General features: G+C 35.4%; 2 protein-coding genes across 2 annotated transcripts; both read right to left on the reverse strand.

The window, feature by feature from the left end:
* Positions 1-3106: 3106 nt before the first annotated feature.
* Positions 3107-14214, reverse strand: LOC120318900 (vomeronasal type-2 receptor 26-like). Its single transcript, XM_039367050.1, has 7 exons — positions 14211-14214; positions 11099-11363; positions 10172-10349; positions 7587-8447; positions 6815-7042; positions 5511-5637; positions 3107-4005 (listed from the first exon to the last, which is right to left on the reverse strand). The coding sequence occupies exons 1-7, from the start codon at positions 14212-14214 to the stop codon at positions 3107-3109; spliced, it is 2562 nt and encodes an 853-aa protein (XP_039222984.1).
* A 249-nt stretch (positions 14215-14463) lies between these two features.
* On the reverse strand, positions 14464-24858 carry LOC120318901 (vomeronasal type-2 receptor 26-like). The gene is made up of 7 exons (XM_039367051.1): positions 24855-24858; positions 22376-22640; positions 21449-21626; positions 18944-19804; positions 18172-18399; positions 16868-16994; positions 14464-15362 (listed from the first exon to the last, which is right to left on the reverse strand). The coding sequence occupies exons 1-7, from the start codon at positions 24856-24858 to the stop codon at positions 14464-14466; spliced, it is 2562 nt and encodes an 853-aa protein (XP_039222985.1).
* Between the last annotated feature and the right edge of the window lie 144 nt (positions 24859-25002).

Raw genomic sequence — 25002 nt, forward strand, 5'->3', positions numbered from 1 at the left:
GATAATATAGGCTTATTTTCATTTATCTCCTTTACAGCAAAAACCAAGGCCAGGATATGTTGGTAGTTCTGCAGGAAAAATCTGCAATGAAAGATATATTGTGTGGATCTAGGCAGGAGGTTATGATTCTTTTAATTCATCACAAATAATTTTTACTAGAAACAGATAAATTGCTTGAAGGAAAATGATTGTATTAAAACCCATATGTAGGCTTATATTTTTATCTTCTTCTTGGGTATGTTTTATGGTGGATATAGGCATGAAAAAAGTGTTTGGAGTAAACCTGAGGACAAATATTATATATTATATTTTTTTCTGGGATAATGATAGACCTTATCCCAATAAAAGTCACTGATGTTTCATTAAGGCAGAGATGCTCTAAGTCTGTGTTTCATGCATGCTCAACAGCTGTTTGGAAAATAATTCAAAGCATGCAACTGTTCCCTAATATTAAATGAAATAATTAAATGATTAACATAGATTTAGCTACAAATAGTACAGGACAGCCTATTAGAGAAAGATATATGGTTTAAGATATGCTATAGTTAAGAAGAAAAAGTCTTTACATGAGCTCATTAATCATTTCTTCAGATGGGTGCCTTGTGAAACCAACTGGATCCCATATCATGGAGAACTGAGCTAGTATCCCAGCCATTATGAAATCACCTGGCAGAAAATACTTGTGCTTAATAAAGGGAAGTTTCCCCACAGAACATGTTTTAGTATGCAGAATATGGCATGTAGCTCCTGACAGTAACAGTGACAACATTGCCATCACTACCATGGAAAATTCCATCTTCTTCAAGAAAACACTTTTCACTACATAAGAACCAGTTCTATCTGTAAGAATGAAACATAAGGGAGGAAAACTCTCACTTATTAGAGTAAATATTCTTTCTAAGAAAGAATATTACATCTCTCACATTCTGATCCCACAATTGTTACATCTCTCACATTCTGATCCCACAATTAACAGACCCTTTCAATTTTGAGCTATCCTTTGGAGCTGTGTCTGAGAATTCCTGAAAGAGTTGAGAAAAAAACCACATTAGTAAGATTCTTTGGGTAATTATAGGGGAAATCACTGAATGTTGGGTGACGCTCCTTGGAGACTGTGGAGAAAGTAGAATAATGATATGTATGGGCTAAGAAAAAAAAAAGAACTCATAACTGAAAACTGTAAAAGAGATAAAGAAACATAATGAAAATTCAGATGAACAAATGCTAGTTCTGTAGCTGTAAACTTTAAATTCTCTGGAACAAAACAACTGTCTGACTTTGACCTGTTAGGGTGTACATTAAAGCATGATTTTTTTCCCAAAGAGCTAAAAAGAAATTGACCCATAATGTTAGAGAATCCCGACCACCTTTATTTATCTTTTTGATAGGCCTTTAAACACTTTGATTATTGTATTTGTAATGTAATTAAGAGGCCTGGAGGAACATTGTCCATGGGGTCGTGATGGGTCGGACATGACTTCGCAACTAACAACAACAATGTAATTAAATCATGACATTTCTTTTTATGCTTTCTAATGGAAGCAGGCATGTGAGCTGTGCAGAGTCCTTTGGGATGGGAACAGTGTGTAATGTCAACTGAATATGCAAATAATAAATGAATACCATTGGAAAAAATTTTTTCAGTACTGTTTTTATTGCAAAATAAAAATATAGTTTGGCTCTTTTCACTCATTTTAAATGATTTTTTACTCCATATCCTCAAAGTCACATGGTGTGAACCATTTATTTTTTGTCTGGCTTGATGAGTGACATGAGCCACCACCATTTATCCACCATTGATATTTTACAGCCCTGCAACAAATCTCTTTATCAATCTTATACGGGAAATGAAAAAAATAATAATCTACCAGTCACAGGACTCCTTCCTCATTAATTGTGAAATTTGATTGCTGCTACAAATGTTGCTCCTTTTATCATATACAAAAACATAACCTGAATCAGTTTCTTTGTAGTAAAGAAATAATGGTCACTTGAAATTATTTATTTTTATTTGTCCTTTACCATTACTTCTTTCACTACATGGACAAATAAATTGAAGAATATGATATATACAAATACTAAAATAAGAAATTTACTTATTTATTAAATTTAAATCCTTCCTTCCTTCCTTCCTTCCTTCCTTCCTTCCTTCCTTCCTTCCTTCCTTCCTTCCTCTAGGACCCATCAAATACATCTTTCTAGAAAATAAGAGCCATAGTATGCCACTTTTTTGAATGATGATACCTCGTACTGAGACCATCACACAGTGAGGACCAAAGGCAACATCTCTTTGCCAATCACCACTGTCTGGAATGTAAATCAGAGAAAGAAACCAAACCAGCAAAAAACAGTGCTACCCACACTGATCCTCTGAGTTTATATAGAAGGGTAGAATGTTTGTTGGTTTTGAAAACCACTCGGATCTAAAGAGGAGATGGATAGGGACCGATCCATTTTCTCAGGCTCAATAGATTCAAACTATTCCCACATATCAAAGACAGACTGCTCCATAGGTATCTGTGAACAAATTACAGCAACTTTGTCTGATAGATGCTAATATAATCAAGGGATGCATGTAGCAACTCAACAAGTGACAAGCCTGAGCTACAATTGTCTCCATTTATCTCTTGATATTTAAATATTCTGCAATACCAATACATATTTAATTGTTTATGGATTGTCTCATTTAATATCCACTCTCATTAGTTATATTAAGCATTACTGAGGGCACAAAAAGACTAGGTGGAGAGGATTACTTCTATAAAACCAAAGTTCATCTATGAGCATGTCCAATGGATGAACTTTGCCTTTCCCATCCCTTTCCCATATTTAAGCGTCCTTCAAAGCATTACCCATGATCCATGAAGACCCAAGACTACAACAAATCTGAGCAAATGGCAAGCAAAATGCTTGGCAAAATTGCCATGGGAAGAAATTGTACTTTATTTCTTCACATGGTTATAAACCTAGGCACATTCCAACATTACACAAATATTTATTTTGTGCATTTGTGCATCTGTCTCAGTTTTCCCAAACTGCAAAGACTAGCAGAAAAAGGAAACACTACAGTGAGGAGAATTTACAGTATAAGGTTTGGAAACATAATTCAGTGTTTTTTAATAAGTTTGTCCTTTCTGTTTAAATTAGGTCTCAGAAGAATAATATAGCATTTTGGGAAAAAGATACAGCCAAGCAACCCCGTTGTTGAAGCCAGAATGGAGAAGATCTCCACCACCACCATGTACTTTCCCTTGGTGCTCAGATAGGTAGGAACAAATGTTACCCAAACGGTGCAAAACACCAGCATGCTGAAGGTAATGAATTTGGCTTCATTGAAGCTATCAGGTAACTTCCTAGCTAGGAAGGCTACCGTGAAACTGATAGCAGTTAAGAACCCCATAAAGCCCAGAACAGTATAAAACATAATGGCTGATCCTTCGTTACATTCTAGGACAATTTCTTCAGCCATGGAGTGCGTGTCTGAATCTGGAAATGGGGGAGAAATTGCCAGCCATGCAACACAAATTGTGACTTGTATCAGAGAGCAAGAAAGGACAATGGAGTTGGCTAGCCTTTTCCCCACCCATTTCTTTATTTGGGATCCTGGTTTGGTGGCCATGAAAGCAAGAACCACTATGGTTGTTTTACCCAAAATGCAAGAAATGGCAACAGAGAAGATGATGCCAAATGCAGTTTGTCGCATGAGACATTTGACTTGATCAGGTTGTCCAATGAAAAGAAAACTGCAGAGGAAAGAGAGCTGGAGAGCAATGAGAAGAGTATAGGTGAGATTCCTGTTGTTGGCTTTGACTATGGGGGTTTCCCACTCTTTAATGAAGATCCTTAGCACCAAAGCTGAAGTTATAAAAAAGAAGACAGCTACAGTGGCCAAAGTGATTCCCAAAGGTTCTTCATAAGACAAGAAAGTTATATGTTTTTCGATGCAAAGATTGTGAGCTTCATTTGGATATTGATCTTTTGGACATTGGAAACAGTCAACTGCATCTGCCAAAGAAAACATTAAAGGACTGTTTATTGATCAGAATTTCAGAGCTGAATCATGGCCTAGTGCTTAAGATGTTCACCTCCCACTTGGGTGGTTGACAATTCAATAGCGGCAGATGTTTCTCTTAGGGTGTAAAGAAAAAATATCTGCTGCCAACTCCACCTGGTGTCAGGAAAGGCATCCAGCCAGTAAATGCTCAGTTGCATGCAGTTGCCCTGACTCTACTGCGAATTATGGGATTACAGTCATAATAAGGAAGTTATTTATAACTCAGAGTTGAAATGAGGAAACTTTGATGCTATCTGAGATCAGTTGTTTTCTTGCAGACATTTCATAATCAAACTTGGTAACATCATCAGTGCTAGTCAACATCATTACTGTTGAACTGATGATGTTACTTAGTTTGGTAATGAAATATCTGCAAGAAAATCACCAAGCTGAGAGAGCACCAAGGACTGCTCAAAGAAAACATTGTGGCCCATAGAAGCTATGAAAGCAACTCCATTTATTTTTAGTTAATTATGTCCATTTTACTTGCATTACAGTATTAAAAATTAAGAATGGGTCCATCCACATGCAGAAAAGTACCCTGTATATGTTTGGATAAATAGACACCAAGAGTGTTGTTTGTATCAATCTCAGTGTCATGTTGGAAGATGCAAGGATCGTGCAACAGAAAATTTTATAATAGGTCAGAGTTTCCTAGGTTATTTTCCAGAGAAATTGTGTGATACCTCTTTTTGAGCTCATCTGGTTGGACATTTTACTTAATGACTGATGTATTTTATGGAAAATGAGTCAAAATTTATCACTTTTCTTCTTTATAAGTGACTTCTCTACCTTTAAAAAGAGATATCCTTATTTTTGGAGAAATTTCTCTTAATTCAAAAGCTTTTTCATTTTGAATATTCTTCATGCTCAGGTGACAAATGTTTTAGTAAGAATTTCAGTTATTTGTAAGGGTGAAACATCCATGAAGATTGTAGTTCATTATCAGACCAGCAGAAGGACCAATATTTATGTTTCATATCTATTTATGTGCTTGCTTCTCTCCAGCAAGGACAAGCTCATTTTCTTGCTTCTTTATATTAAAATAGCATCATATTCAATTCATAAAAACAAACCTATCAGTCAAAGAGCCCAAATCCTCTCCATGACTCAGAAACATCTGAACAAATAACACCCACACCAATTTAAAGGTCAGTGCTCTGACACATGAGCACAATTCAAAGCGCATTGAAGATGTTTCCCTGAATGGAGATGAAACATTTGCAGCCAAATCGCCAAGCTTGGAGATCAAACTAACAGCTCAACTACCAACCTGAGATAGTAATATTCAAGTGTATCTCATCTAATACTGGGGCTATCTTGCTTCAATGAGGCCAATACTCCAAATTCTGAATAATTGATTACATTTGAGAACAATACCATGCAGAGTAAACACAGATAGGTATACAATATTGCTGGTGACAATTAATAAGTCTTCTCATTAAGCACATCTTACCTGATCTGTTTGAAATTTTCTCCTTTGCACAAGGAAGACAATCATAGCAGCAAAAGGGCTTCTCATCTATTTTTTTCTTCAGGTAGCCTGGATAACAATTTTCATTGCATACAGAAAGTGGTAATGCCTATTCAGAAATGAAATCAGGAGAGAGTTCAATAGTTGTACTTTATACACTCACATTTCACTCTGTATATGATATTCTGACAAATCTGCATAGCTTTTGGAGAAATTCTATATATAGGATTCAATTCAACGTATTATTAGATAGGCACATTTAATGAATGCCACCATAATAATGTGACATTGTCTATATGTCCTCATGGAATCATGTATTCCCTATGTATTTCCTATGTATTCCTATGTATTTCCTATGTATCCTATGCATTTCCCATGTATTTCCATGGGACCTTAGAGGTTTCCTTAATTGTTCAAACTGGATTCCCCTCAAATTCCATTTTGGTAAATCTGATCGGTAAATATCTATGAGGATTCTCAATCATCCAGGTCATGGTTGTCCCAAAGATGCTTTTCAAAAGTCAACCAACTTTTGTGGTTTTTTCCTTGAAAATGTTTGAGAAACATTCAATTCCTTGAGAAGTGAAGAAGCTTCTTGGATCAGAAGCAAAACATTTTCAAGAAAAAAAAGTCCAGTTGCCTTTGAAAAGGACCTTTGAGTTGAATCTCATTGGTAATTTATCCCACACTTTGTAGGTGAAATTAAACTTTGGAATTATCTGCATTTTCATTGAGTCCAGTCCTTTCTGCCAAATAGGTCCTGAAAATAAATACTGCAGAGAATTTACTCATGGGATACAGAGTTCCAGTTGCATCTAGTCAGTCTTGTAGAAATTATGAAATAGACCATGTTTTAATGGTGATAAATTTGCAAGTTAAATTTAGAAAACTAAAGAAAATAGTTGGGATTTTAAAATATGTCTTAGACAATATTCCGTTGGAATATAATCAAATTATAAGGTAGCAATGGACAGGAATAAGATATTTCAACTAGTACAGTATCTCAGCATGGCGCTTGTTTATTATTAATTGATTTTCAGCTTTTATAATTCAAAGATGGTTCCCTATGTAGGACAACCTGAAAATGACAGCTGGTAATTGTGTACATTCAGGAATGCCCATAGATTTCTGAAAGACAAGTTTAATAATGGAATCTGATCTCTGCTCTTTCATTTTTCATCATATTTTATTGCCTTAATTTTATTACTAATGAGTCACTTAAATGATAAAAGTGATTTTTGAATATGGGAGGATTTGAGACAACCTGAAACATGAGTAGGAAATACCTGGTTGAACATGGTTGGCCAGATGATGTTTTCTTCAGAAATCATGAAAGACTCTTCTGGAGAAGTCAATCGGTCTACCTTTCCAACTTTGACTTTAAGAAATGTTTTGTTTGGGAATGCGATCCAGTTGATGATATCAAATCCAGTTCCCAATTCCCCCTTTTCATTAAAGAAAACTGTTTCCCCAACACTGTTGTTAAATAAGACTTTTCTCAGGTAAGGATGGAGCTAAATGGAAGCAAATCAAACACAAATGTTTGTGTTTGAATTATATTGATTCTTTAGCTTTGTGTTTTAACTGTGCACGGTGTCCAGTGTTATATGTATGAGATGGGCAGCCATATAAATTCAATAAATAAATGCAATTGATCTGGAGAAATAAATACCAGTTGTATACCAAACCAATTGTACACAACTATCATTTAGAAATTCCTAATATTACTGTGCAAGTGAACCATAATATTAATAAGCATATTATCTCCAGGTAAAATGGTTTGACAAAATTTTAAACTGAATTATGAAGCTGGGCTTTAATTAGATTTTTTGAATTGGATCCTTTTTACATAGTTCCTACACACTGTTGTCAGGAAACATGAAACATGAATTTGTGTAAACTATGTGGATACTGAACCTGAAATGTACATGTTTTGCAATCATAAAACCACCTGATGGCATCAGAGAAGATTTTATTCTTACAATTTTATTTTATTTTGTTTTATTTTACAAATTGATTGCTTGATCAATCTGTCATTGTGATTTCATTTATTATTACCTGCCATCTTTCTTCCTTGATAATCATCAGCCTTCCGTGGTCTGCCCTTGCTCTGTGTTTGTATTTGGATGAAAACATGGCTTTCAAGGCATGTGCCACAGCATAGATTGCATTATAAACGCTGTAACTCTGCCCAGTCATGGTGGTCTCAAAGACAGAATTAGGAAGAGTCTCCAACTTCTCCTCTCCAGTGCACAGCACTCCAGCATCCTCATCTAACTTATCTTTAAGGTAAAAACATTCAAATGCCTGCTCCCAGAACAATCTTGTTAAATGATCTCCTTCTTCTAAAGAAGGGCTTCTCATCTGCAAGAATGGTTTGAACCCAGTCACCTCCTTGGAAGAAACCGCAAAAGATATGGCACCATGAATAAAGTCGAAAGGGAGTATTTTTTGAAAAGGGATTGATGTGAACTCCATCTGGGCTGGCATGATCCAGACTTTATCTTTTCTCTTTACTGGTATATCCTCATATTCTGAAAAATAGGGAAACATTCTGAAGATGGCAATTATGTGGTTTCCACAGTAGAGGATCACAACATTGGCAGTGCTGTTCATGACAACCTTGTAAATGGTAACATAATCTTTAAATACATATTCAATGTGATTAGAATAAATGCCTTTGGGCAACTCTTGCATGAAGTCAAAGCAAATACCTTTCTGGACAAACAGTGTAAGGGCATTCCGTACAAACCTCTCTCCACTCTCATCAGATTGGGAAAGCAGCCCTATCCATACCCACTTTAAATGCAACAGCAGCTGAAGAATCCCCTTAGTCTGAAGCTCCTCATTTGGAAAAAAACGATGAAAGAAAACTGTGTGTTCATTATTATCATTCATTGGAGCAGATCCATATAGAAGCTAGGGAAAAATGATTTAAAATAGTTGGGTATTAGAGTCTATGATACAGATTGTGTTCCTCACCAACTTCAAGAAAAATGTAACCTAGAAAGAAACCAGTTTTTCCTTTAATTTAATATTTGAATGCCATAGATTTGACAATCTATTGATTCAGTAATTCCTGAACCTTAATAAGATAACAGAATAACACGGTTGTAAGGGACCTTGGAGGTTTTCTAGTCCAACCCCCTGCTTGGACTGGAAGCCCATCCGTTCTAGACACGTGACTATCCAGTCTCTTCTTAAAATATTCCAGGAATGGAGCACCCACAATTTCTGGAAACAAGTCATTCCACTGATTAATTGTTCTGTCAGGAAATTTCTCCTTCATTCTAGGTTGGTTCTCTCCTTGATTACTTTCCATCCATTGCTTCTCGTCCTGCCTTCATATGTTTGGAGAATAGTTTGACCCCTTCTTCATTGTGGCAGCCCCTTAGATATTGGAAAACTGCTATCAAATCACCCTTAGTCCTTTTCATTAAACTGGAGATACCCAATTCCTGCAACCATTCTTTGTATGTCTTAACCTCCAGTTCCCTAATTATTCGCTGCACTCTTTCTAGATTTATAAATCTCCTTGATTACTTTCCATCCATTGCTTTTTTAAATTATTTGAATTACCATGAATAACATTTATAGGCTGGAAGGAGGGAGGTTGTGAGGGGCGAGGGAAGGAAGGAAGGAAGGAAGGAAGGAAGGAAGGAAGGAAGGAAGGAAGGAAGGAAGACCAGTGTGCAATACAAAGATCAAGATAACTATTACTCAATCAGGTCCATGAATTGTTAATATTTTTACTAAATCAAGGTAGGAAAATGGATGCATGACAATACAGTATATTGACATTTCTCTTCGGTATATTTGTAAATATGTCAAAGAATCATTGTATATTAATTGTTCAGATGATTCAGTTTGAGGAATAAAGCAAGTATGAAAAAATATCCATCTCATCTGCAAACACATAGTTTGGACTGCCATTTTAATTCCACACCACAAAATACAATATTCAAGGAAAGAAATTATTATTTCTTGTTTTCTAAATATGGCTTTATAAAAGTAATAAAAAGGTGAGTTCATTCAGGGTTGCAAGATTATTGTAACTTACAATAACATAACTATTAGTATTCATGATTTTGTTTTCTAGTCTAGACAATCTCCAGAGCTGACATTCATCATAGATTCAGACTGAAGAATAAATCCAGTAAAGTACCTAAAATTATCTATCTCTTCTGCAAACACATGATATGTTGTTCATCATTGTATGGATTGCCACTTTATTCCCAAATCACAAAAAAGTAATAAAAAGAAAAGTTGGTTTATTTTTTTTGTAAACATCACTTTGTAAAAGAAACAAATGGGAGGTAGTTTAAGACTTGCAAGACTCTGTTATTAACCTTACAATAAAAGAATTATTAATATGTCTGATTTTGGTTTGCTACCCTGGACAATCTGGAAGGGATGACATTAACCTTTCAAGTAGTAAAACACTTTCCCTTCCACTGCCTTAACTTTCCAGAGAATTGGGGAGGAGTGGGTATCAATCCTGAGATGCTTTCTGAAAGAACACTTCTGGTTTAGTCTCAAATTTCTTTTATTAAACTTTTTTAAAAATAGAACTGCAGTTCTTCCTCCCACCTTTCAAGGTTATTCTTACAGTGTATACTTAGTCCAAGAAAAAAAAATCTCACCTGGGGCATCTTGTAGACATTCAAGATGTTTGCCACTAAGGGACAGATGTAAGAGTTAGGTCCTACAATAACAGATACTGCCCAATCCTTGGCATCACACTTATAGTTGGGGATGAATCTGCCACGTGTTGAGAGAAGCTCCATGGAAGCCAAGTAAGTCAATCCCGCCATGTAATAACTGTTAGAGATGTCAATACCCAAGCTCATGTTGGATAATATAGGCTTATTCTCATTTATCTCCTTTACAGCAAAAACCAAGGCCAGGATGTGTTGGTAGTTCTGCAGGAAAAATCTGCAATGAAAGATATGTTATGTGGATGTAGGCAGGAGGTTATGATTCTTTTAATTCATCGTAAACAATTTTTACTAGAAACAGATAAATTGCTTGAAGAAAAATGATCATATTAAAACCCATATGTAATTCTTATATATATATTTAGCCTTATATTTTTATCTTCTTCTTGGATATGTTTTATGGTGGATATAGGCATGAAAAATGTGTTTGGAGTAAACCTGAGGACAAATGTTATATATTATTTTTAGATCTTAGATATTTTAGATATTTTTAGATGATAGATCTTATCCCAGTAAAAGTCACTGATGTTTCATTAAGTCAGAGATGCTCTAAGTCTGTGCTCAACAGCTGTTTGGAAAATAATTCAAAGCATGTAACTGTTCCCTAATATTAAGTGAAAGAATTAAATGATTAACATAGATTTAGCTACAAATAGTACAGTACCTTGATAGTACATCATTAATGATTCATTTAACAATAAGAAAACAAGAAAATCTCAATATGGAATTTGAATAAAAATACCAGTGGGAGAGTTGTCATAAGTGTGTTTGTGTATTTATTTGCCAGGGCAACCTATTAGAGAAAGATATATGGTTTAAGATATGCTATAGTTAAGAAGAGAAAGTCTTTACATGAGCTCATCAACCAATTCTTCAGATGGGTGCCTTGTGAAACCAACTGGATCCGATACCATGTAGAACTGAGAGAGTATCCCGGCCATTATGAAATCTCCTGGCAGAAAATACTTGTGCTTAATAAAGGGAAGTTTCCCCACAGAACACGTTTTAATAAGGCATGTAGCTCCTGACAGTAACAGTGACAACATTGCCATCACTACCATGGAAAATTCCATCTTCTTCAAGAAAACACTTCTCATTACATAAGAACCAGTTCGATCTGTAAGAATGAAACATAAGGGGAAAAACTCTCACTTATTAGGATAAATGTTCTTTCTAAGAAAAAAGGTTGTTACGTCTCTAACATTCTGATCCCACAATTAACAAACCCTTTCAATCTTGAGCTATCCTTTGGTGCTGTGCCTGAGAATTCCTGAAAGAGTTGAGAGAAAAAAACCACATTAGTAAGATTCTTTGGGTAATTATAGGGGAAATCAGTGAATGTTTGGTGACGCTCCTTGGAGACTGTGGAGAAAGTAGAATAATGATATGTATGGTCTAGGAAAAAAAGAGTTCTGTAGCTTTAAACTTTAAATTCTCTGGAACAATACAACTATCTGACTTTGACCTGTTAGGGCGTACATTAAAGCATGATTTTTTTTCCAAAGAGCTAAAAAGAAATTGACCCGTAATGTTATAGAATCCCGCCCACCTTTATTTATCTTTTTGATAGGTCTTTAAGCACTTTGATTATTGTATTTGTAATGTAATTTTAAGGCCTGGGGGAACCTTGTCCATGGGGCCGCAATGGGTCGGATATGACTTTGCAACTAATAACAACAATATAATTAAACCATGACATTTCTTTTTAAGCTTTCTAATGGAAGCAGGCCTATGAGCTGTGCAGAGTCCTTTGGGATGGGAATAGTGTGTAATACCAAGTGAATATGCAAATAATAAAGGAATACCATTGGAAACAACTTTTTATTTGAGCCACATTTACAAAGTAAATCAATCTCAAAATAGAATGTTCTAATTTCTAGGAGGACCATATTTTTCTATACTGTTTTTATTGCAAAGTAAAAATATAGCTTGGCTCTTTTCACTCATTTTAAATGATTTTTTTACTCCATATCCTCAAAGTCACACAGTATGAACCATATTTTTTTTTCTGGCTTGATGAGTGACATGAGCCACCACCAATCAATTTATCCACCATTGATATTTTATAGCCCTGCAACAAATTTCTTTATCAATCTTATATGGGAAATGAAAAATAATAATAATCTACCAGTCACAGGACTCCTTCCTCATTAATTGTGAAATTTGATTGTTGCTACAAATGTTGCTCCTTTTATCATATACAAAAACATAACCTGAATCAGTTTCTTTGTAGTAAAGAAATAATGGTCACTTGAAATTATTTATTTTTACTTTGTTTTTACCAGTACATGTTTGACTACATGGACAAATAAATTGAAGAATAACATAATATACAAATACTAAAATAAGAAAATTATAAAATTTAAATCCTTCCTTCCTTCCTTCCTTCCTTCCTTCCTTCCTTCCTTCCTTCCTTCCTTCCTTCCTTCCTTCCTTCCTCTAGGACCCATCAAATACATCTTCCTAGCAAATAAGACCCATAGTATGCCACTTTTTTGAATGATGATACCTCGTACTGAGACCATCACACAGTGAGGGCCAAAGGCACATCTGTTTGCCAATCACCAGTGTCTGGAATGTAAATCAGAGAAAGAAACCAAACCAGCAAAAAACAGTGCTACCCACACTGATCCTCTGAGTTTATATAGAAGGGTAGAATGTTTGTTGGTTTTGAAAGCCACTCATATCTAAAGAGGAGATGGATAAGGACCGATCCATTTTCTCAAGCTCAATAGATTCAAACTATTCCCAGATATTGAAGCCAGACTGCTCCACAGGCATTGCCCCCTTGGATCAGTGAACAAATTACAGCAATTTTGTCTGATAGATGCTAATATAATTAAGAGATGCTTAATAATAATAATAATAGTAGTAAAGTTGGAAGGGACCTTGGAGGTCATCGAGTCCAACCCCCTGCTCGGGCAGGAAACCCTACACCATTTCGGACAAGCGGCTGTCCAGTCTCTTCTTAAAAACTTCCAGTGTTGGAGCATTTACTGCTTCCGGAGGCAGGCTGTTCCACTGATTGATTGTTCTCACTGTCAGGAAGTTTCTCCTTAGTTCTAGGTTGCTTCTCTCCTTGATTAGTTTCCACCCGTTGCTTCTTGTCCTGCCTTCAGGTGCTTTGGAAAATAGCTTAATTTCCTCTTCTTTATGGCAGCCCCTGATTCTGCAATATCAATACATATTTAATTGTTTATGGATGGTCTTATTTAATATCCACTCTTTAAAAGACCAATTGAAGTTATGATGTTAATTGAAGGAGTAGTACTTCTTAGAGATCCTCATAGTTGTGCTCATTGCAGTTCCATGATCACAAAATTAAAATTAAAAACTTGCCAAGAAAACAGGAAGACATGTCCAGGCAGTCATCTGGAGTCAATCGATTTTCAACCAACATCAAAAAATGGAGATTGTTTCATGAACATAGAGGCAGTATACAAAAAATTAATGATAAATTCTTGATTCAGGAAATGTTATAGTGAAAATGGACCAATTTTCTGTTAAGTCTGATTTGTTGTGAATATTGGAGAACGCAATACCTTATCCTTCATCTGGATTCCTATTTTTAGGTCCAGAAAATAAAATAAAAAAAATCAAAAATCAAAGGATGGTAATAAGAAGTTAAATGCAACATCATTGCCTTATGCTTAATGTCTCTGAAATATCTATCCTATTAGTTATATTACTGAGGGTCCAGAAATACAAGGTGGAGAGGATTACTTCCATAAAAGCAAAGTTCATCTATGAGCATGTCCAATGGATGAACTTTGCCTTTAACATCCATGCATCCATGCACCTAGTCTGGTCTGACAGTGAATCTACACTATTTACTCAATAACCTCCCCTGCAAAAGAAAGTTGGAAACTACTATCAAAATCCAATAAGGACTTAGCTTCTTAAGAGCTCTGAATTGGATTTTGATAACTATCATCTTATACTTAAGCTTCCTTCAAAGCATTACCCATGATCCATGAAGATCCAAGACTACAACAAATCTGAGCAAATGGCAAGCAAAATGCTGGGCAAAATTGCCACGGGAAGATATTGTACTTTATTTCTTGATATGGTTATAAACTAGGCACATTCCAACATTAAACAAATATTTATTTTGTGCATTTGTGCATCTGTCTCAGTTTTCCCAAACTGCAAAGACTAGCAGAAAAAGGAAACACAACAGTGAGGAGAGTTTACAGAATAAGGTTCGGAAACATAATTCAGTGTTTTTTAATAAGTTTGTCCTTTCTGTTTAAATCAGGTCTCAGAAGAATAATATAGCATTTTGGGAAAAAGATACAGCCAAGCAACCCCATTGCTGAAGCCAGAATGGAGAAGATCTCCACCACCACCATGTACTTTCCCTTGGTGCTCAGATAGGTAGGAACAAATGTTACCCAAACGCTGCAAAACACCAGCATGCTGAAGGTAATGAATTTGGCTTCATTGAAGCTATCAGGTAACTTCCTAGCTAGGAAGGCTACCGTGAAACTGATAGCAGTTAAGAACCCCATAAAGCCCAGAACAGTATAAAACATGATGGCTGATCCTTCGTTACATTCTAGTACAATTTCTTCAGCCATGGAGTGCGTGTCTGAATCTGGAAATGGGGGAGAAATTGCCAGCCATGCAACACAAATTGTGACTTGTATCAGAGAGCAAGAAAGGACAATGGAGTTGGCCAGCCTTTTCCCCACCCATTTCTTTATTTGGGATCCTGGTTTGGTGGCCATGAAAGCAAGAACCACTATGGTTGTTTTACCCAAAATGCAAGAAATGGCTACAGAGAAGATGATGCCAAATGCAGTTTGTCGCATGAGACATTTGACTTGACCAGGTTGTCCAATGAAAAGAAAACTGCAGAGGAAAGAGAGCTGGAGAGCAATGAGAAGAGTATAGGTGAGATTCCTGTTGTTGGCTTTGACTATGGGGGTTTCCCACTCTTTAATGAAGATCCTCAGCACCAAGGCTGAAGTTATAAAAAAGAAGACAGCTACAGTGGCCAAAGTGATTCCCAAAGGTTCTTCATAAGACAAGAAAGTTATATGTTTTTCGATGCAAAGATTGTGAGCTTCATTTGGATATTGATCTTCTGGACATTGGAAACAGTCAACTGCATCTGCAAAAGAAAACATTAAAGGACTGTTTATTGATCAGAATTTCAGAGCTGAATCATGGCCTAGTGCTTAAGATGCTCACCTCCCACTTGGGTGGTTGACAATTCAATAGCGGCAGATGTTTCTCTTAGAGTGTAAAGAAAAAATATCTGCTGCCAACTCCACCTGGTGTCAGGAAAGGCATCCAGCCAGTAAATGCTCAGTTCCATCTAGTTGCCCTGCCTCTACTGCGAATTATGGGATTACAGTCATAATAAGGAAGTTATTTATAACTCAGAGTTGAAATGAGGAAACTTTGGTGCTATCTGAGATCCGTTGTTTTCTTGCAGACATTTCATAATCAAACTTGGTAACATCATCAGTGCTAGTCAACATCATTACTGTTGAACTGATGATGTTACTTAGTTTGGTAATGAAATATCTGCAAGAAAATCACCAAGCTGAGAGAGCACCAAGGACTGCTCAAAGAAAACATTGTGGCCCATAGAAGCTATGAAAGCAACTCCATTTATTTTTAGTTAATTATGTCCATTTTACTTGCATTACAGTATTAAAAATTAAGAATGGGTCCATCCACATGCAGAAAAGTACCCTGTATATGTTTGGATAAATAGACACCAAGAGTGTTGTTTGTATCAATCTCAGTGTCATGTTGGAAGATGCAAGGATCGTGCAACAGAAAATTTTATAATAGGTCAGAGTTTCCTAGGTTATTTTCCAGAGAAATTGTGTGATACCTCTTTTTGAGCTCATCTGGTTGGACATTTTACTTAATGACTGATGTATTTTATGGAAAATGAGTCAAAATTTATCACTTTTCTTCTTTATAAGTGACTTCTCTACCTTTAAAAAGAGATATCCTTATTTTTGGAGAAATTTCTCTTAATTCAAAAGCTTTTTCATTTTGAATATTCTTCATGCTCAGGTGACAAATGTTTTAGTAAGAATTTCAGTTATTTGTAAGGGTGAAACATCCATGAAGATTGTAGTTCATTATCAGACCAGCAGAAGGACCAATATTTATGTTTCATATCTATTTATGTGCTTGCTTCTCTCCAGCAAGGACAAGCTCATTTTCTTGCTTCTTTATATTAAAATAGCATCATATTCAATTCATAAAAACAAACCTATCAGTCAAAGAGCCCAAATCCTCTCCATGACTCAGAAACATCTGAACAAATAACACCCACACCAATTTAAAGGTCAGTGCTCTGACACATGAGCACAATTCAAAGCGCATTGAAGATGTTTCCCTGAATGGAGATGAAACATTTGCAGCCAAATCGCCAAGCTTGGAGATCAAACTAACAGCTCAACTACCAACCTGAGATAGTAATATTCAAGTGTATCTCATCTAATACTGGGGCTATCTTGCTTCAATGAGGCCAATACTCCAAATTCTGAATAATTGATTACATTTGAGAACAATACCATGCAGAGTAAACACAGATAGGTATACAATATTGCTGGTGACAATTAATAAGTCTTCTCATTAAGCACATCTTACCTGATCTGTTTGAAATTTTCTTCTTTGCACAAGGAAGACAATCATAGCAGCAAAAGGGCTTCTCATCTATTTTTTTCTTCAGGTAGCCTGGATAACAATTTTCATTGCATACAGAAAGTGGTAATGCCTATTCAGAAATGAAATCAGGAGAGAGTTCAATAGTTGTACTTTATACACTCACATTTCACTCTGTATATGATATTCTGACAAATCTGCATAGCTTTTGGAGAAATTCTATATATAGGATTCAATTCAACGTATTATTAGATAGGCACATTTAATGAATGCCACCATAATAATGTGACATTGTCTATATGTCCTCATGGAATCATGTATTCCCTATGTATTTCCTATGTATTCCTATGTATTTCCTATGTATCCTATGCATTTCCCATGTATTTCCATGGGACCTTAGAGGTTTCCTTAATTGTTCAAACTGGATTCCCCTCAAATTCCATTTTGGTAAATCTGATCGGTAAATATCTATGAGGATTCTCAATCATCCAGGTCATGGTTGTCCCAAAGATGCTTTTCAAAAGTCAACCAACTTTTGTGGTTTTTTCCTTGAAAATGTTTGAGAAACATTCAATTCCTTGAGAAGTGAAGAAGCTTCTTGGATCAGAAGCAAAACATTTTCAAGAAAAAAAAGTCCAGTTGCCTTTGAAAAGGACCTTTGAGTTGAATCTCATTGGTAATTTATCCCACACTTTGTAGGTGAAATTAAACTTTGGAATTATCTGCATTTTCATTGAGTCCAGTCCTTTCTGCCAAATAGGTCCTGAAAATAAATACTGCAGAGAATTTACTCATGGGATACAGAGTTCCAGTTGCATCTAGTCAGTCTTGTAGAAATTATGAAATAGACCATGTTTTAATGGTGATAAATTTGCAAGTTAAATTTAGAAAACTAAAGAAAATAGTTGGGATTTTAAAATATGTCTTAGACAATATTCCGTTGGAATATAATCAAATTATAAGGTAGCAATGGACAGGAATAAGATATTTCAACTAGTACAGTATCTCAGCATGGCGCTTGTTTATTATTAATTGATTTTCAGCTTTTATAATTCAAAGATGGTTCCCTATGTAGGACAACCTGAAAATGACAGCTGGTAATTGTGTACATTCAGGAATGCCCATAGATTTCTGAAAGACAAGTTTAATAATGGAATCTGATCTCTGCTCTTTCATTTTTCATCATATTTTATTGCCTTAATTTTATTACTAATGAGTCACTTAAATGATAAAAGTGATTTTTGAATATGGGAGGATTTGAGACAACCTGAAACATGAGTAGGAAATACCTGGTTGAACATGGTTGGCCAGATGATGTTTTCTTCAGAAATCATGAAAGACTCTTCTGGAGAAGTCAATCGGTCTACCTTTCCAACTTTGACTTTAAGAAATGTTTTGTTTGGGAATGCGATCCAGTTGATGATATCAAATCCAGTTCCCAATTCCCCCTTTTCATTAAAGAAAACTGTTTCCCCAACACTGTTGTTAAATAAGACTTTTCTCAGGTAAGGATGGAGCTAAATGGAAGCAAATCAAACACAAATGTTTGTGTTTGAATTATATTGATTCTTTAGCTTTGTGTTTTAACTGTGCACGGTGTCCAGTGTTATATGTATGAGATGGGCAGCCATATAAATTCAATAAATAAATGCAATTGATCTGGAGAAATAAATACCAGTTGTATACCAAACCAATTGTACACAACTATCATTTAGAAATTCCTAATATTACTGTGCAAGTGAACCATAATATTAATAAGCATATTATCTCCAGGTAAAATGGTTTGACAAAATTTTAAACTGAATTATGAAGCTGGGCTTTAATTAGATTTTTTGAATTGGATCCTTTTTACATAGTTCCTACACACTGTTGTCAGGAAACATGAAACATGAATTTGTGTAAACTATGTGGATACTGAACCTGAAATGTACATGTTTTGCAATCATAAAATCACCTGATGGCATCAGAGAAGATTTTATTCTTACAATTTTATTTTATTTTGTTTTATTTTACAAACTGATTGCTTGATCAATCTGTCATTGTGATTTCATTTATTATTACCTGCCATCTTTCTTCCTTGATAATCATCAGCCTTCCGTGGTCTGCCCTTGCTCTGTGTTTGTATTTGGATGAAAACATGGCTTTCAAGGCATGTGCCACAGCATAGATTGCATTATAAACGCTGTAACTCTGCCCAGTCATGGTGGTCTCAAAGACAGAATTAGGAAGAGTCTCCAACTTCTCCTCTCCAGTGCACAGCACTCCAGCATCCTCATCTAACTTATCTTTAAGGTAAAAACATTCAAATGCCTGCTCCCAGAACAATCTTGTTAAATGATCTCCTTCTTCTAAAGAAGGGCTTCTCATCTGCAAGAATGGTTTGAACCCAGTCACCTCCTTGGAAGAAACCGCAAAAGATATGGCACCATGAATAAAGTCGAAAGGGAGTATTTTTTGAAAAGGGATTGATGTGAACTCCATCTGGGCTGGCATGATCCAGACTTTATCTTTTCTCTTTACTGGTATATCCTCATATTCTGAAAAATAGGGAAACATTCTGAAGATGGCAATTATGTGGTTTCCACAGTAGAGGATCACAACATTGGCAGTGCTGTTCATGACAACCTTGTAAATGGTAACATAATCTTTAAATACATATTCAATGTGATTAGAATAAATGCCTTTGGGCAACTCTTGCATGAAGTCAAAGCAAATACCTTTCTGGACAAACAGTGTAAGGGCATTCCGTACAAATCTCTCTCCACTCTCATCAGATTGGGAAAGCAGCCCTATCCATACCCACTTTAAATGCAACAGCAGCTGAAGAATCCCCTTAGTCTGAAGCTCCTCATTTGGAAAAAAACGATGAAAGAAAACTGTGTGTTCATTATTATCATTCATTGGAGCAGATCCATATAGAAGCTAGGGAAAAATGATTTAAAATAGTTGGGTATTAGAGTCTATGATACAGATTGTGTTCCTCACCAACTTCAAGAAAAATGTAACCTAGAAAGAAACCAGTTTTTCCTTTAATTTAATATTTGAATGCCATAGATTTGACAATCTATTGATTCAGTAATTCCTGAACCTTAATAAGATAACAGAATAACACGGTTGTAAGGGACCTTGGAGGTTTTCTAGTCCAACCCCCTGCTTGGACTGGAAGCCCATCCGTTCTAGACACGTGACTATCCAGTCTCTTCTTAAAATATTCCAGGAATGGAGCACCCACAATTTCTGGAAACAAGTCATTCCACTGATTAATTGTTCTGTCAGGAAATTTCTCCTTCATTCTAGGTTGGTTCTCTCCTTGATTACTTTCCATCCATTGCTTCTCGTCCTGCCTTCATATGTTTGGAGAATAGTTTGACCCCTTCTTCATTGTGGCAGCCCCTTAGATATTGGAAAACTGCTATCAAATCACCCTTAGTCCTTTTCATTAAACTGGAGATACCCAATTCCTGCAACCATTCTTTGTATGTCTTAACCTCCAGTTCCCTAATTATTCGCTGCACTCTTTCTAGATTTATAAATCTCCTTGATTACTTTCCATCCATTGCTTTTTTAAATTATTTGAATTACCATGAATAACATTTATAGGCTGGAAGGAGGGAGGTTGTGAGGGGCGAGATAACTATTACTCAATCAGGTCCATGAATTGTTAATATTTTTACTAAATCAAGGTAGGAAAATGGATGCATGACAATACAGTATATTGACATTTCTCTTCGGTATATTTGTAAATATGTCAAAGAATCATTGTATATTAATTGTTCAGATGATTCAGTTTGAGGAATAAAGCAAGTATGAAAAAATATCCATCTCATCTGCAAACACATAGTTTGGACTGCCATTTTAATTCCACACCACAAAATACAATATTCAAGGAAAGAAATTATTATTTCTTGTTTTCTAAATATGGCTTTATAAAAGTAACAAAAAGGTGAGTTCATTCAGGGTTGCAAGATTATTGTAACTTACAATAACATAACTATTAGTATTCATGATTTTGTTTTCTAGTCTAGACAATCTCCAGAGCTGACATTCATCATAGATTCAGACTGAAGAATAAATCCAGTAAAGTACCTAAAATTATCTATCTCTTCTGCAAACACATGATATGTTGTTCATCATTGTATGGATTGCCACTTTATTCCCAAATCACAAAAAAGTAATAAAAAGAAAAGTTGGTTTATTTTTTTTGTAAACATCACTTTGTAAAAGAAACAAATGGGAGGTAGTTTAAGACTTGCAAGACTCTGTTATTGTAACCTTACAATAAAAGAATTATTAATATGTGTGATTTTGGTTTGCTACCCTGGACAATCTGGAAGGGATGACATTAACCTTTCAAGTAGTAAAACACTTTCCCTTCCACTGCCTTAACTTTCCAGAGAATTGGGGAGGAGTGGGTGTCAATCCTGAGATGCTTTCTCAAAGAACACTTCTGGTTTAGTCTCAAATTTCTTTTATTAAACTTTTTTAAAAATAGAACTGCAGTTCTTCCTCCCACCTTTCAAGGTTATTCTTACAGTGTATACTTAGTCCAAGAAAAAAAAATCTCACCTGGGGCATCTTGTAGACATTCAAGATGTTTGCCACTAAGGGACAGATGTAAGAGTTAGGTCCTGCAATAACAGATACTGCCCAGTCCTTGGCATCACACTTATAGTTGGGGATGAATCTGCCACGTGTTGAGAGAAGCTCCATGGAAGCCAAGTAAGTCAATCCCGCCATGTAATAACTGTTAGAGATGTCAATACCCAAGCTCATGTTGGATAATATAGGCTTATTCTCATTTATCTCCTTTACAGCAAAAACCAAGGCCAGGATGTGTTGGTAGTTCTGCAGGAAAAATCTGCAATGAAAGATATGTTATGTGGATGTAGGCAGGAGGTTATGATTCTTTTAATTCATCATAAATAATTTTTACTAGAAACAGATAAATTGCTTGAAGAAAAATGATCGTATTAAAACCCATATGTAATTTTTATATATATATTTAGCCTTAAATTTTTATCTTCTTCTTGCATATGTTTTATGGTGGATATAGGCATGAAAAATGTGTTTGGAGTAAACCTGAGTACAAATGTTATATATTATTTTTAGATCTTAGATATTTTAGATATTTTTAGATGATAGATCTTATCCCAGTAAAAGTCACTGATGTTTCATTAAGTCAGAGATACTCTAAGTCTGTGCTCAACAGCTGTTTGGAAAATAATTCAAAGCATATAACTGTTCCCTAATATTAAGTGAAAGAATTAAATGATTAACATAGATTTAGCTACAAATAGTACAGTACCTTGCTAGTACATCATTAATGATTCATTTAACAGTAAGAAAACAAGAAAATCTCAATATGGAATTTGAATAAAAATACCAGTGGGAGAGTTGTCATAAGTGTGTTTGTGTATTTATTTGCCAGGGCAACCTATTAGAGAAAGATATATGGTTTAAGATATGCTATAGTTAAGAAGAGAAAGTCTTTACATGAGCTCATCGACCAGTTCTTCAGATGGGTGCCTTGTGAAACCAACTGGATCTGATACCATGTAGAACTGAGACAGTATCCCAGCCATTATGAAATCTCCTGGCAGAAAATACTTGTGCTTAATAAAGGGAAGTTTCCCCACAGAACATGTTTTAATAAGGCATGTAGCTCCTGACAGTAACAGTGACAACATTGCCATCACTACCATGGAAAATTCCATCTTCTTCAAGAAAACACTTCTCATTACATAAGAACCAGTTCGATCTGTAAGAATGAAACATAAGGGGAAAAACTCTCACTTATTAGGATAAATGTTCTTTCTAACAAAAAAGATTGTTACGTCTCTAACATTCTGATCCGACAATTAACAGACCCTTTCAATCTTGAGCTATTCTTTGGTGCTGTGCCTGAGAATTCCTGAAAGAGTTGAGAGAAAAACCACATTAGTAAGATTCTTTGGGTAATTATAGGGGAAATCAGTGAATGTTTGGTGACGTTCCTTGGAGACTATGGAGAAAGTAGAATAATGATATGTATGGTCTAGGATTAAAAGAGTTCTGTAGCTTTAAACTTTAAATTGTCTGGAACAATACAACTATCTGACTTTGACCTGTTAGGGTGTACATTAAAGCATGATTTTTTTTTCCAAAGAGCTAAAAAGAAATTGACCCGTAATGTTATAGAATCCCACCCACCTTTATTTATCTTTTTGATAGGTCTTTAAGCACTTTGATTATTGTATTTGTAATGTAATTAAAAGGACTGGAGGAACATTGTCCATGGGGTTGCGATGGGTCGGACATGACTTCGCAACTAACAACAACAATATAATTAAATCATGACATTTCTTTTTAAACTTTCTGATGGAAGCAGGCATGTGAGCTGTGCAGAGTCCTTTGGGATGGGAACAGTGTGTAATGTCAAGTGAATATGCAAAAGGAATACCATTGGAAACAATTTTTTGAGCCATATTTACAAAGTGAATCCATCTCAAAATATAATATTCTAAGTTCTAGGAGGACCATATTTTTCAATACTGCTTTTATTGCAAAGTAAAAATATAGTTTGGCTCTTTTCACTCATTTTAAATGATTTGTTACTCAATATCCTCAAAGTCACATGGTGTGAACCATTTATTTTTTGTCTGGCTTGATGAGTGACATGAGCCACCACCATTTATCCACCATTGATATTTTACAGCCCTGCAACAAATCTCTTTATCAATCGTATATGGGAAATGAAAAAAATAATAATCTACCAGTCACAGGACTCCTTCCTCATTAATTGTGAAATTTGATTGCTGCTACAAATGTTGCTCCTTTTATCAAATACAAAAACATAACTTGAATCAGTTTCTTTGTAGTAAAGAAATAATGGTCACTTGAAATTATTTATTTTTACTTTGTCCTTTACCATTACTTCTTTCACTACATGGACAAATAAATTGAAGAATATGATAATATACAAATACTAAAATAAGAAATTCACTTATGTATAAAATTTAAATCCTTCCTTCCTTCCTTCCTTCCTTCCTTCCTTCCTTCCTTCCTTCCTTCCTTCCTTCCTTCCTTCCACCCTCTAGGACCCATCAAATACATCTTTCTAGAAAATAAGAACCATAATATGCCACTTTTTTGAACTGATCATACCTCGTACTTAGAACATCACACAGTGAGGGCCAAAGGCAACATCTCTTTGCCAATCACCACTGTCTGGAATGTAAATCAGAGAAAGAAACCAAACCAGCAAAAAACACTGATCCAATTAGTTTATATAGAAGGGTAGAATGTTCGTTGGTTTTGAAAGCCACTCGGATCTAAAGAGGAGATGGATAAGGACCGATACGTTTTCTCAGGCTCAATAGATTCAAACTATTCCCAGATATTGAAGCCAGACTGCTCCATAGGCATTGGCCCCCTGGATCTGTGAACAAATTACAGCAACTTTGTCTGATAGATGCTAATATAATCAAGGGATGCATGCAGCAACTCAACAAGTGACAACTCTGAGCTACAATTCTCTCCATTTATCTTTTGATATTTAAATATTCTGCAATATCAATACATAGTTAACTGTTTATGGATTGTCTCATTTAATATCCATTCTTTAAAAGACCAATTGAAGTTATGATGTTATTGATGGAGCAGTACGTCTTAGAGATCCTCATAGTTGTGTTCAATGCAGTTCCATGATCACAAAATTAAAATTAAAAACTTGCCAAGAAAACAGGAAGACATGTCCAGTCAGTCATCTGGAGTCAAAAGATTTTAAACCAAAATCGAAAAATGGAGATCATTTCACGAGCATAGAGGCACTAAACAAAAAATGAATGATAAACTCTTGATTCAGGAAATGTTATAGTGAAAATGGACCAATTTTCTGTTAAGTCTGATTGGTTGTGAATATTGGAGAATGCAATAGTGTATCCTTCATCTGGATTCCTATTTTAACTTCCAGAAAAGAAATTAAAAGCATTACCCATGATCCATGAAGACCCAAGACTAAACAAATCTGAGCAAATGGCAAGCAAAATGCTGGGCAAAATTGTCATGGGAGGAAATTGTACTTTATTTGTTGACATGTTTATAAACCTAGGCACATTCCAACATTAGACAAATATTTATTC

Source organism: Crotalus tigris, unplaced genomic scaffold (genome assembly GCF_016545835.1).
Source record: "Crotalus tigris isolate CLP2741 ecotype Arizona unplaced genomic scaffold, ASM1654583v1 scf7180000020524.2783371122:307494, whole genome shotgun sequence".
In the NCBI taxonomy this organism is placed as follows: Eukaryota; Metazoa; Chordata; class Lepidosauria; order Squamata; family Viperidae; genus Crotalus; species Crotalus tigris.